At 38.2% G+C, this 14,875-nt stretch overlaps 1 protein-coding gene across 20 annotated transcripts in view; it reads left to right on the forward strand.

The window, feature by feature from the left end:
- CD44 (CD44 molecule (IN blood group)) overlaps nucleotides 1-6,855 on the forward strand; it is a 94,331-nt gene extending 87,476 nt beyond the window's left edge. For all 20 annotated transcript variants that reach the window (XM_025185320.2, XM_025185325.2, XM_075927473.1 and 17 more), the window contains one exon: nucleotides 4,820-6,855. In XM_025185320.2, coding sequence (XP_025041105.2) covers nucleotides 4,820-5,036 — 217 coding nt within the window. In that variant the 3' untranslated portion in view covers nucleotides 5,037-6,855. The remainder of the gene's footprint in view (nucleotides 1-4,819) is intronic.
- The last annotated feature ends 8,020 nt before the right edge of the window (nucleotides 6,856-14,875 follow it).

Consider the following 14,875-nt stretch of genomic DNA (forward strand, 5'->3'; position numbering starts at 1 on the left):
GAGTGGTGCTTAAGAGGGAGATGACCTAACCAGATTGGCCATTAAAATGTGATCTCCACAGGCTTCTATAGGGAACCTATAGAAGCTAGAGGAAGGGAACCTTTGATTAGACCATTCCTCAAAGTGAAGCAGGATTTGTGAGGCAGGGAAGTGCAAACTGGGTGACTGCAGACTAGGGCTAGGTCCTCTGCTGGGGTAAAATGATCTAGGGCTGAGGTGGTACTGCTTTATACCTGCAAAGGTTATGGCCTGATGACCATATCCACAGCAAGTGTGCTCCTTTGGTAGCCCCTCTAGACTGGGAACTGCTGATTTAAAATATCAGCCACATAGTAAAACACACAATCTACAACCTCCGTCTTGTGAGTTGGTCTAAGAATTAAAGTGTAAATATTCTGTCTTAGTGATCTGCGCCACTCTGCTATGTCTGCGAAGCTGAGGCTACTTTCTTTGCCTCCTTCTACCTTCCTCTCCACACCAAGTCACCATAGAAACTGACAGAGAAGTCTAGCTGTGATCAAATACAGATACTCTATCCAGAAATGAAACAATCTGAAAGCTATAATTTATTAACTATTTTTAAATTAAAAACATATTTTACTTTGAAATTCAGGGAATTAAATGTTACATATAGCATAATACTAGATGTGCACACACCTCCTCCTCTTCTCCCCCCTCTATTTATTTGTGTGGATTTGGAGGAAATTTTTGTGAAATAGAAAGTAGGACTCTGCTCCAACATCCATTGAAGTGAAGGAGAAACTTTCCATTGACTTTGGGGGCACTGTGTCAGGCCTTAAATTAATAAATATGGGGCGGAGGGCGATATAAAAATAAAAACCATTTTACTCGTTTATTTGACAAATGTAAATTAGTTTTAATTACTTACAGTAATTCATAATGAGCATATTGTAGAATATTTTCTACAAATTATAAATCTTAGACATGTGAAACTAATAACTTTTGATCTCACAATAACAATTTTGTTGTGAGATCTTTGCTGAAAAGCAGAAAGGAATAAACTGAGGAGTTTGTGAGTGAGTGGTTCCAGAGTTAGGCTTTGTCTACAGTGCAGGGTTTTTGCGCAAGAAGCTTTTTGCAGAAGAGTTCTTGCACAAAAGCGTGTCCAGATCTCAAAGTGCATCGCAACAGCAATGTGTTTTTGTGCAAGAAAGTGTCCACACTACATGGACACTCTTGCGCAAGAAAGCTCTGATGGCCATTCACAGAATGGCCATCAGAGCACCTGTGCTTTTTCCGATAGGGGTTTCTTGTGCAAAAATCCCTCTGGAGCATCCATGCCTGCCTTTTTGCACAAGAGCTGTAGCGCAAAAAGGAGTTATTCCTTGTGGGGAGAGGAATAACACTACTGGCAAAAGCCCTCTGTTCTGTCAATTTACTTGCACAAAAACACGCTTGAGGTGTGGGCGCTCTACCAGATGGTTTTGTGCAAAAACCTTGTAGTGTAGATATAGCCTTAGAAACTAGAATTTTCAAGGCTTTCACAAACAGAATTTTTAAGAACCAACTAAGTTGTAATATGTTACCAATATTGAAGTGAACTTTAATCAACCAGCCACACATTTTCAGTGTCTTTTTCATACAGTCTGGTCAGGATGGGCCAAGGAAGTGTATATGTTATTGTTTCAGAATCCAGGTATCACAAAAAAATCTTTGATATGCCTAAAGCATCCAAATGTTTGATTCATCTCTCAAAAGACTGAGCCTCTCTAGTTGGGAAGTTTATGCAACACGGGATGTCTTAGAAATTCCAACCAAAGTAGATCATTTTGGAGAATAGGAAATAGCTTGATTTTATTTAAATTTCCCCTTTTTCACAGTTTCTGCTTGTGAGATTTTGAAATAGTATTGCCCAAGGCCCAGCATAAAATGTGGAGCCCCAACAAAACAAATGAATATTTTATGTAAAGAATCCAGCTTTCCAGTCTTGAATAACTCCTCTCAAAATACTCATTAGAGGGAAAAGAGTCCTTCCCTCTACAACCCATGAGGAAATGCCTCACAATTTAGCTATTATTTTGAAAGAAATTCTGCTCTGCCTTACTTCCCATGGCATCTCATTAATGTACACTGTTTTCTGGAATTGGTGTTGAGTATGTGTAATTCAGGGCTGAATTTACTCCCATGTGTGTAATGTAAACATGGCAAATTAAGACAAGGGGGATCTGCTCTTGGCCACTTTGGCTAAAACAGCTGTCATATGTCTGTCTGGCAATAAAAAATATACTTGATTCAAACTAAAGATGGAGAAATAATTTAGCTGCCAAATTAGTAGTTCAAATGGAATTCACTTAGCCAAAGCAGGAAGCATTTTTAAAGCAAGTTTGTGTAAATATTGTAGTTGTTTTCAAAGTATAATGCTTTGGGTATATGTCTTTAATTAATTATAATTATATTTATATTTAACTGTGCATATCTTATATTTAGGTATGCAGCATAATCAGAAAGCCAGTTTAACCACCTTCATGAGATATCCCTGAATATATAGAACCAGCACTGTTAGTTTCTCTGCTGCCACTCCAACACCATTGCATGGCGTATGTTACAGGAAAGGAGTGAAAGGAAGGATAAAGCCCAGTCTTTATTTCTATTCTTCAATATAGTCTTTAACAAGCTAAATCATTGATGACAGCATTGTGACCCCTTCCATAATTGTCAGCACAGTTCTAGTTCTGACACGTTTAAAAGAAAACAGAAGAGAAAAATGATCCTTTGGTTTAACTGGAGTATGCTGGAACCCTCAATCCAAATATTGTACCCAGCCACTTCCTAAATTTGATATCTTTTAAAAAACAATTGCAGTTCTAAATTTTGTGACTGGTTCCATTGGGATTCAAACAAAACCCCACAATCTGGAGCCTCCCAAACTTTAGAAATCCAGCATCAGTTCCAAATGCTGAACCTTCAGAATGAGTTCAGCAATAATAACTGAGCAATATATCAAGTAAGGGCTGTTGAGTAATTGCATCTAATTCATATGATTAACTCAAAAATTAATCTTGATTAAAAACTAATTGTGGATTTAATTATACTGCTAATCAATAGAATACTAATTGAAATGTATTACATACTTGCATGTTTTTCTATATTTTCAGTTACAAAGTGTACAGTACTCACTTTAGATTCTTTTTATTATAAATATTTGAACTGTAAAAATAGGAAAAAAAACTATTTTTAATTTACTTCATATAAGTATGATAGTGTGATTTCTTATGAAAGTGCAACTTACAAATGCAGAGGGCTACATAACTTCACTCAAACGCAAACAATATAAAATGTTAGTGCTTGCAAGTACACTCAGTCCTACTTCTTGTTCAGCAAGTCGCTAAGAGGAACAGGTTTGTTTACATTTGCAGAAGATAATGCTGCCTGCTTCTTATTTACAATATCATCTGAAAGTGAGAAGAGGCATTACCATGGCACTTATGTAGCAGGGCGTTGCAAGGCATGTGCTTAATACGCTAAACATTCATATGCCTTTTGTGCTCTACCACCATCCCAAAAGACATGCTTCCATGCTGATGACACTTGTTAAAAAAAAAATCTGTTAATTAAGCTTGTGACTCAACTCCCTGGGGTAGACTTGTTTTACTCCTGCTCTGTGTTTTACCCTCATTCACTATATATTTCATATAATAGCCATCTTAGATGTTGACCCAGCACATGTTGTTCATTTTAAGAACACTTTCACAGAAGATTTGGCAAAACACAAAGAGAGTACCAATGTGAGAGCTCTAAGAGAGCTACAGCATTTGACTCAAAGTTTAAGAATTTGAAGTGCCTTCCAAAATCTGAAGGACATGCTCAGAAGTCTTAAAACCCAAAACACTGATGTGGAAACTACCAAATCTGAATCACCAAAAAAGAAAATCAGCTTTCTGCTAGTGGAATCTATATCAGATAATGAAAATGAACATCCACACCATTTTGGATCATTATTGAGCAGAAGCTGTTAGCAGCATGGACACGTATCCTCTGAAATGGTAGTTGAAGTGCGTAGAGACATATGACTCTTTAGCACATCTGGATGTAAATAGTTTGCAATGCTGGCTACAACGATGACATGCAAACGCCTGTTTTCACTTCCAGGTGACATTGTAAACAAGAAGTGGGCAGCGTTATTTCCTGAAAATATAAACAAACTTGTTGCCTGAGTGGATGAGAAATAGGACTGAATGGTCTTCTAGGCTCTAAAGTTTCACATGGTTTTAGTTTTGAATGCAGTTACTTTTGTACATTTATAAGTTTAACTTTCATTAAAAAGAGACTGCACTACAGTACTTGTAATGGGGGAACTGAAACATGCTATTGTTTTTTACAGTGCAAATATTTGTAATCAGAAATAAAGTGAACACTGTAGATTTTGTATTCTATGTTGTAACTGAAATAAATATTTGAAAAGGGGGAAAAAATCCAAAATATTTAAGTAAACAGTATTTATTGTTTAACAATATGATTAATCACGTAATTAATTGTGATCTATTTTAATTGCATAATTAACTGCAATTTTTAAAAATTGCTTGACAGCCATAATATAAAGAATGGGATTTTCAAAAGAACCGTGCTCCCCTTTAAGTCACTGGGCTCAGAATAAAGGTAGTCGAGGATACTTTTCGATATCCTACCTGAAACACGAAATATAGCCACTCTCTAGAAAAAAGCTTTATGTATTACATATTTGCTTTTCTCCATTGACAGACTCGCGTTTTGTTTCTTTTGAACTTTTTCTGGAAAATCTGCTCTGTGTGTTGTGCTTCCCAGTTCCATAATCTCCATTTGTGTGTCTTATTTTTACTAGATGTGGGCAGAAGAAGAAGCTAGTGATTAACAATGGCAAAGGGTCAGTGTCAGACAAGAAGATGAGTGGACTGAATGGAGAAGCTAGCAAATCTCAAGAAATGGTGCACTTGGTACATAAAGAACAGCCAGATAATCGAAAAGGAACATGTGATGAAATCCTGACCACAGATGAAACACAAAATCAACAAGAGGCTGGCATGAAGACCGGGTTGTAATAGTGTTGGGCCATCTTGTAGATCGAGAGTGGGGGAAATCAAAATGACATGGAACTGGGCCTGGAACTCACAGATGCAATGTGCTACTGATAACTTTTGAGCATAACTAAGCATAGATTTCCTTCTTTTTAATATTTTTAAAAATCAGGTCCAAATTTTAAAATATTGACATTGCTTTCTGATAGAAGCCTCTGAGACTTGCATAAATTTTGCAGTTCCCATTTCTTATCTGGAAGATACTTACATATAGCATGTAAGAAGGAATAGTTTCTCCAGGTACAGCACCTTCGCTGAGTGGAAACACAGAAATATCTAATCACTCGCATTTATGGAACTAAATGTATATGCTACAAGCATAGGTGAGGAATAAATGTCTGGAGAAAATACAGAGGTAGCTCAGAAAGGGCTTCTGTAAAGTCTGACACCAAAATCTTTTAAAATTACCTTCTAGCCCTGCGGAGTTTGTCAGGTGAATTCAGGATCTGCAAATATGGGCAAATCGTGACATTTTAAAATGATTACAACTAGAGCTTTAATGAGAACAAAAGGAAGAGGCATTTTTAAATGCCCATGAATATACAATGCAAATAATTTGTATTGGGATGTGTGAAAAGACTAGAGTTGATACATAATAAACTTTTGTTCTTATTATCTTAACAATCTGTGCAGTTATCCCTCAGTTTCAGAGTTCTCCGTTGCTGTTCCCCGAATATATTTTGAGTATGTTCCCTAGTGAAACTTGTTAATTAGGTTGACAAATAAATGCAGTGACCAGAACTGAATCCCATTTTACAAAATCTAGCAGTAGGACATGATCAAACAAGATGGCAATGTTTTGTTTCTTGCAGAACAGAGCTCTATCTAGCCCTGCTCTCAGTTTTAATCACAAAATTGTTGCATGTTACTTGCTGATATTTTAACAGTCAAATTAAAATTGTGATGCTTTCTATTGGATTCCATTTCATTCATCTTTTTGTTTAAACTCTGCTTATTAAAAATTGCCAAGAGAAATATTGTTCACTTGTTGAAACAAGAAGTTGGAAAACTGCATAAAGATCACAGAAAATAAAATAAAACTATTCCAACAACGTAAAATAGCTGCAGCTGCATTGCCTCATGCTTCCCCCATCCCCATAACCTATTTGTGCAACGTATAAACTATGGTTATCTGAAAAAGTGGGTTGTGCCCACAAAAGCTCATGATACCATCAACATTTTTTACTAGTCTCTAAGGTGTCAAAGGACTATTCACTATTTTTTTACGTTTTTTCAGTTAGGGTGCATCTACACTACACCCTTAGCTTGTATAAGATACACAGTTTGAGCTATGCAAGTTGTGTGTCTTATTTTGATATAATTTTGAAATAGCTTATTTCGAAATATGGTGCTGGCTACACAACACCATATTTCAAAATGTCTCATAATCCTTGTGGAATGAGCATTACAGGGATTTTGGAATAGCGAGCCTGTTATTTCAAATTCTAAATATCAAATGTCAAAAGACACGGAATAGCTATTTTGGGATACTAGAAGTATCCTGAAATAGCACTGCTGTCTAAACATACCTTTACAGACTAACATGGCAACCCCTCTGAAACTGAATTGATTGTACATTATAAGTAAGAAATTGAATTACCAGCAACATTCTGTCCAACTTCACTTTAAGGAAAAATCAAAATGAAAACAGTTCATTAGGTAATTATAATCAATGAGGACCATATGCAGCATGGGATGGGATATTTAGTCGGTTAAGCAAAACAGTCCCATTCATTGACCATGGATTCTTAATAAACATAGAAGTACTCCATTAAACTCATTCTTTTAATTTCCTTTTTAAAGAAATTTCAGCAGTTAAAATTTCAGCTAGAATTCTCTAATTGTGTTTTATTCATACCACAATGTGTTAGATTGCTGAGTTGTGTTTCTCAATGTAGGTATTTAGCGGCTCTCCATAAGCATTTGTTTAATAACTTACTGTAACTTGGTGACATTTCTCAGGCATATTGCCATGGATTAAAATCCCGCTGTGCAAGAGGGGCCAGCACAAGAATGACTTGTCTTATTTTGACCACTGAAGTGGCACATGTGCTAGCCCACCGAACAGGGTTATTTCACAAACAGAAAGCCACATGTAGATGCTCATGAGCTGCTTATAATCATATGCTTAGAAGTCAATGGTTTTGTACCCTGTTTACAACATCAGTAAATATGGTCTACTGTCAACAATCTCATCCCATCATGAACATACATAACTGAGTTATGCTGTGCCATATTTGTATCCTTCAGGCATTTTTCATTCCAGAAGTAGTTTTTGACAGTATTTCTCATAAGCCATTGTAAATCAAAATGGTCTTTGGAAGGATGCATTTAAATAGGCACAGTGCATAAAATTTGATCAAAGCAGAGGACCAGAACAAGACCTATTCACTTCCTGAATGCTAGCTGAACATAGGCCTCTGTGCAAAGCAAATACTTGGTTGCCTTGGAGCAAAGACTTAAAATACAGGTTTCAGCATGTTACACATCGGAATTCTTGATTTTAAACAGGAGTATACCTATTCAAATACTTAATGGGAAAATCTGCCATCTCCTTCCTTGATTTTTCTATTTCACATGCCACATGTAATATGGCAATGGCATCCTCACTTGACTTCTTGGGAGTTTTTGTTGTTGTTGTTGTTGTTGTTGTTTAATAAATGGCATGCAGTCTCTCATACAGAAGCAGTGCCATTATTTTATATATGCTAAAGTATCATGTCATGTGTCCTATGTGTTATTAATTTGCATTGTAGTTTCAAAACTAGATTATCATTTCATGCATGTAATATAACAATTGTTCATATTTAGGTGGGGTTTTATTGCTTGGGGTCTTTTTTTTTTCTATTTCTATTTTTTTTTCTTTTTTTTTTTTTCTTTTTTTTTTGTGCAGAGTACCCATGATATATTTGTATATTTATTAACAGAATAAGTAGAAGAAAGAAAGTGGAAAAATTAATTGTAAATTGAATTCCAAAAATAAATCTGATTCTAAATTAAAGGAAAAGATAAGATTGACATTATTATTAGCTAGAGTTTGTCTGTCTATTAGTCTTGCTTTGTACCAGTAAGATATAGGTCTCTATACCTAGCTGCAAGCCTTAGGTTGCACCCTGCTGAAACTCCCTGTAATCTTTTATGCTTTACTAACATTGAGTTTGGGTTTTCCATGCACTCATTTAGTTGTGATAGACTTCAGATTGCCAGTTTTGAAATGGGCAGTTTAGCTTCTCTAAAAAAATTGATTATGGATCTAATTGTCATCTCCCATGTCTACACTGCAGGTTTCTTGTGCACGAACTTTTTGTGGAAGAGATCTTCTGTAAAAAGTTTTTGCGCAAGAGAGAGTCCACACTGCCATGGACAGAATGGCCATCAGAACACCTGTGCTTTTTCTGTAGGGGTTTCTTGCGTAAGAAACCCCTGTTGTCCATTCACACACGGCTTGACCCATATTTTCTGGATGATTTATGAAGTGTGGTTTATGGAAGCAGAGAATTGAGAAGGGTTATATAGTAATAAAGCTTTCTGGTCAGGGGTGTTTTAAATATTTTCCACAGAGTCATTGAGAATTGGAATTTCAGGATGTTTGTATGGTTTTTCTGGTACCTTGGGGATGTTTTGTGTTTTTGTGACATGAGAGTAATAAGAACCTACCCCTGTGTAAGGCAGTTTGGAAGCATTTAATATGCTGATGGAGACTTCCAAGAAGAACATTACCAGGGCCCTGTTCACCACATAGTAATAGTTGAGTGGCCAAGACTCTGCCCTTAGTTAGAGGAGTGTCTAGTTAGCTTTTCTATGACTCCAGGAAAGTATTTCCCTTTCTGAATTACAATGATTCTCTGTTGCTGTGGGACTCAGGAGACTTAAAGAACTTTACTCAGCCAGGAGTAGTGGGGATTATTTGGACTAGACTGGCTTCTTCGTGGAAGTTATTCAATATTGTGGCCAAAAACTTTGACTTCATCTTAGTAAGCTACTCATGGCTCTTACTACTCTAGTTCCATGTAAATGGATTGAATCAGATTTGATACTTTCGATTTAAGTAATATAGACTCAGGTGATACATCTGGAAACGGATTAGCTCTCTGCTCTAGGGTAGAAGATGTTAAAATCTGAAGTTCCCTAGGATAAGATCATGCCTCCATTGAAATCAGTGACAAATTTTCCTTTCACTTAATGAAGTAAGGTGTTTTGGGGAGCAGAGTTTTACGTGATTAGGATGGGTGAGGGAATGCTCTATGCAGCAAGAAGTTTGTAAGATAGTTAAGAGAAGTGGTACAGTGAGAGTGAAATCTCTGTGTTACTCATGGGGGAAATCTCTTCACCAGAATGGGTACTTAGCATTTGAGACTTGAACATGTTGCAATTCTGGGCAGAAAAAAAAGAGAACTGATCTTTCTCAGTGAACTTTTTTTTCACTGTCTTTAAGTCAATGTGAGACTTCTCCCACTCATAGCTCCTCTAGTTATTAGTATGCCAGGAGGCAAGCAGTACATATTCAGTGCACGTCTGCTGCTAAGAACAACTGCTTTCCCTACTGAAAATAAGCAGAGCCGGAGTGATAATTTGGCAAAAGAAATCTGATGCCTTTTATGTATGGTTCAGGTTATACTTTTGTCTTCATATCGCTGTTTAAAATTATCATTACTGATGCATTTTCCCAATGCTTAACACAAGGCTTCTGGAAATGTCCATGCCAATACTTTCTGGCACCTATTAAGTTGTTTTTAAGGTTTACTCAGGCCAAGCAGGTTTGTTACTGTTTATATTTCTGTGTTTATGGAGGAATTATGGAATTGTTATCAGTTAGCATAGAATGAAAAATCCACTTTTATATGCATGTCCATTGCTTGCATTGAAGTCAGCTGTGAATATTTTCTGGTACTACAAGTTTTGAAAAGTAGTGATGATAAAAAGTTGCTGTTTATCAAATGTGTCCTCCTGCCTTCAAGAATGCTGATTGGTTTACAAGGGGAAAGGCAACTGAAGACAATAGAAGCTTTGCTTTTGCCTTACAGTCAGAATGACCTGGAGAATTTCTAACCTGCGGTATTTGCCTGTTAGCACTGCTTAAAAGGAAGTCACTATTTTTATTATAACCTTCTCTCTCTTTTTTCAAACTTTCTGGAGACAAATGAATCCCTTTTGTCTAATTATGAACCCACTAGAATATGGAGGTTTGAAAATTTGACTTAAATGTTGCCTGAGTTGTTCTAAGGAAAAAGAGAATTAGAGAAGAAAATCCATAATACAATATGATAAAATTAAAGTGAAAAACTGATGAAAGATCAGAATAAAAACCAAATGCTGAGAGATTGAGAAAAGGAAAAAAGAGGGGAGTGAAAAAAAGTCTCATACAAAGAGACAGTTTTAAGGCCATCTGTCGGGAACTCATTGTGCCAGAATCTAGTTTTGGGATGTTCCTCCATTGAAAAAAAATGGCAAATAATTGCAGCATCATTGGAAAAAGGTATTTATTTTAATCTTTATGGAAATAAGACTTGTGAATTAAAATTGGTCTGGGGTGCTCATTGCAATTGTTTTTAAAAAAAAATCACAAAACTTACCCTCCATAATGTTCCCTAATGGTAAAACTTATATATTTTTGTATGTAATTTTTTTCTTTTGGATTGCTTGAAATAAAAGTTATTGTTTCTTCAAGTAAAAGGCCAAATTCTGTTCTCATTTAGGCTTGATTCAAGAAGGTGGTATGTACACATTTGCTTAGTTTTAAGCAGGGTTGAAAGTAACTTAAATTTCTTACAAGTACTGATGTATTGCCCCGTGGGGAGGGAGGGTTTAGTGCAGGGGTTGGAGTGGTGCAATATGACTCCATGGCAGATAATTGAGAGGGTGGGCGAGGCTCAGGTCAGGGGGTGATGATATGGGGGGTGCAGATGTCAGAGCTGGTATGAGGGGTACAGGAAATGGAGCTAGATGCATGGGGGGGCTCAGGGCAGAGGGTTGGGGTGTGGGAGGCACTGGAATCAGGGCTGGTGTGTAAAGGAGCTCAGGACAAGAGGTTGTGGTATGGGGAGAAGTATGGGAAGGCAAGAGTGCCCTTTAGGGAAGGCAGGGGGCTAACGTGACAGAAGGGGAACAGCAAGCAACAAGCAGGTCAGTAGGAATCAAGGAGGGAGGGACCAATTCCCCTGTCCTCCCTAAGGGGAGCAAGGGAGCCTCCAAACTGGGCAGTCCCAGACGGGTGAGGTCACAGTGCCCCCAGCCACCTGTCTGCTCCTTAGCACTGCAGCCTGCAGAAAAGCCCTGGGAGCCCATGTGAGAGCGTGCTGTGTCTCCTCCTTCCGCTCAGTTTCCCAGACAACTGTTACTGGCACGGCATGCTGGGGCGCACCGCCTTACTTTCACTTCTGGCTTTACGTGAAGAGAACAGAGTCTGAAAAAAATGGTTGAAATTGAGCTTTGTTGTGGAAATGGACAGTCAATATGAATTGGGGATGGAATGAGGCATCTAATTTTTTCCTTTCTTGGTTTACCTATTGCTAATGCTGCCATGAAGGAGGAATGATGTTCCCCTGTTGTGTGTAAATTTAAGGCTGTAAAATAATATTGCTGTCCCAGGAACGCTCAGAATTCATGCTGAAATAATGGACTACAGAATAACAAATTAAATACCAGGAACAGATGCTCTATTACCATGTATTCATGCTCTATATACCTGGTTGTCGCTCTGGCCCCTTTATACCAGGTAAAGGGTCAGTGTATTATAAAGGGGGCCTAAAAGTGCTGGTTCTGTCTGGGAAGAAGGGACTGAGGCAGATGCTTAAGGCTTCCTTTGGATGGCTCTCTTCTAAGTACTAGCCCGGGGATCATGGAAGGGGTGGGTTTGGGGGCAGGCACATTGGGAGTAGACAACACTGTTGTAGATATTGCAGGCATGAGAGATTGTTCAAAGTTGTATGGGCCTTTAGGGCTAAGTTAGGCTGGGGGTGCCTCAGGCCCTCAGAGCAGCTCAGAATCAGGATGGTGCAAAGTTCACTTGAAGCCGTCTTTTCTCTCCTCCCACTCTGATGTGGGACTCCTCTTAGACTTTCACTCCAGGTTAGTAGTATTTTCTAGCTTCCATACATATCACAACACACACACACATTGGGTTGAGGAAAGAGCTTCTGCCTTAAAGCTGATTTTTTTTTTTTTTTTTGCATTTGTTGGTTTAATTTGGGCCATTAGCATTATTTTCTCATGGTGGTTTGGGTTTTCTTCTTCTTTATTTTTCTTTTACTGGCTTAACCTAGATAATTTTCAGCAACCCCATTTTCCCAGTAGGCAGGACACTTAATGTAGGCTTCACACCATCTTTCTACCTAGAGCAGTCAGGGCTGAACTGTATTCCTTTTACTTCTGTTCAAACCTTAAACCTGGGGCTGTATTTGCAGATATGTGTCCACTTCCCCCATGGAACAGAAAGCACTTAGCTCAGAGCTGCTGTTTCAGGTTTCTCAGGGCCCTCTCTGTAGCTCCTTGATGGAAAGTTTGCACTGCTTGCTTGTGGAATGTTTTATTTTTTTCCCCCAAGTTGTAAGTGAATCAGTGCAGTTTGCCTTGAGTGGAAACAAGATTCCACAGCATGTATTAGCCTCCTCCAGTATCCAGGACTCAGTGGTCCCAGAGACGTTTCTTATGATTCCTCAAGTGCTCATCTACTACACTCTTGTGCCTCCCTTTGTGGGTCATTTTGTGGTGGCCCTCTGAAAAGGGTGGAATTTCACACCAATAGACTTAATCAGTTCTCACTCACCAGGAATAATGTCTTTATGAATGTTATTTCTCAATATAAGGTGACAAGTAAAAGATCAAAAGATTTCAGATCATTCATAAAGACCATGCAAAGCCCAATCCTGCAGCCCTAATTCATTATGAGAGGTTTTTTCTCAGCTAAATAAATATGGCCGTGAGTAAGAATTAGAAGCCAGATTTTTCAAAGGTATTTTAAAAAGCCTAAAGATGCAGATAGGTACCTCTGTAAATCCCAGGAAGTGCCTAAGTAGGTTAGGCACCAAACATCTATTGAGCTCAATAAGTTAGGTGCTTAATGTGCTTAGGTGCTTTTGAACCATCAGATGCCTATCAGTGTCTTTAGGCAGCTAAATACTTTTGTAAATCTGGCCCTATGGGAATAGGTGTGTGTTCCCTTTGGCTAAATATAGCTGGAGGTGAAGAGGAATGTTTTGACCTGAGCACGCCAGCCCTTAATTTCCCTCTGCCCCAAATCCTGCAGCAATCAAGAGCAAAACAATGTAAAATCATTACCACTATCGTTAAATGTTGTTAAAGGCACTCCATATTCAGCATCAGCCTCCTCCTGTCACATTGCAGGGGTGTTTTTGCAGAGGTTGAAGGGGTGCATGCAGGCAAGGAGAGCAGTGAATATGGGTTCCTTTTTCCATTTAGGACATAGTAACTGACCTTGACTGTTTTTGAACTAGTGACAAAGAAGTGAAAGGATCAAAGCTCATATAGCTTACCAAGACATGGCTACTTTATGCTCTTCTCAGGAGAATCTATAAAAGCATTTCACAGATATTATAATACACACAGATGGCAGTAGCCCAACAGTGTAATTCCCAAGTGAGTTCTTTCCTACCTCGAAGACTCTAGCTATACCCTCCTATCATCCCATACTCACATATCCATACTTGCTATAGTCCAAACTCACCCACTCTCCTATCATCCCTGTGATAAATGCCACTTCTGGAAATTGGTGGTAAATATGACTATGAATACTTTAAATTTGGGTGTAGATCTAACACCTCGTTTATGAAATGTTTTGAGTTCTAGCCTGGGATGCCCAAGCTTTTGAAAATATGTTTGCCTGTCTATAATATCACATGCAAATACTCTTTCTTGGGCTAAAATTAAATCATGAGAGCCAAAACTGCTTCTAGATGTGTTGAATTGTTTTCCCTAGGATAGTTGAAGCCCTCTCAGACCCTGTTGGAGCTTGAAGAGGGGTCTCACAGATTTACCCTTTTTAATCTCTTTCTTTTCCTTTTCCTTCTTAGCCTCATCAGCAGACTTCTCTTTGATGGAGCAGAGTTAGAGCATTTCTCCTTTCACAGCTTGTCAGTGCAATTTCCTGTGTGCAGAATTCAGTGCTCCACTTTCTATACATGTATGTCACGTGCCTTATCACAATACCCGAGCACCTTACAAGCGTCACTACAACCACAAGATGCAGACATGCACGTAGACAAGTTCCCTTCCTACCATATCTAATGTACATGAAACATTGTTTCATTTTCTCCACATGAAGCCAGAACCTAATGCCTCTATATTTTTCACAACTCCTGGTAGCCCAGAAAACTGGCACCTAACCTCAGATGTCCCACTTAATAACAGAATTACTTTATCTCCTACTTTAGTGGGGCCTCTGGATTCTGTTATAAATAAATATTAATAATACTTCTGGGCCAAGATGAGTGACTATACTTGGATCCATTAAAGTAGACTAATTCTGCCTCAGGTCTCAAGGTCACATTAGCATTAATATTTTCCCTGGGGCGTAGTAACTTTGGATGCAGAAGTTTCTTTCGCTACGATGATGACTTCTCTTCCTGTTTACACAGAAGTGGCATAGTAAAGGATGTACATAAGATTTGGGGACTGCATAACATTTTCATTTGTTTCTAGGAACTACTTCTTCGCTATTATTTCCTTTTGTGTTCTTCGGAGATTGGGGTAAAAGGGATTTGCTAATAGTAAATTATCTGCAAGGTACCTTTTTTTATTCTACATCACGGCACCCGTTTCCTTGGTAAAGAAGGGCTCACTCTATA

This window comes from Pelodiscus sinensis, chromosome 4 (assembly GCF_049634645.1).
Source record: "Pelodiscus sinensis isolate JC-2024 chromosome 4, ASM4963464v1, whole genome shotgun sequence".
NCBI classification, from domain to species: Eukaryota; Metazoa; Chordata; order Testudines; family Trionychidae; genus Pelodiscus; species Pelodiscus sinensis.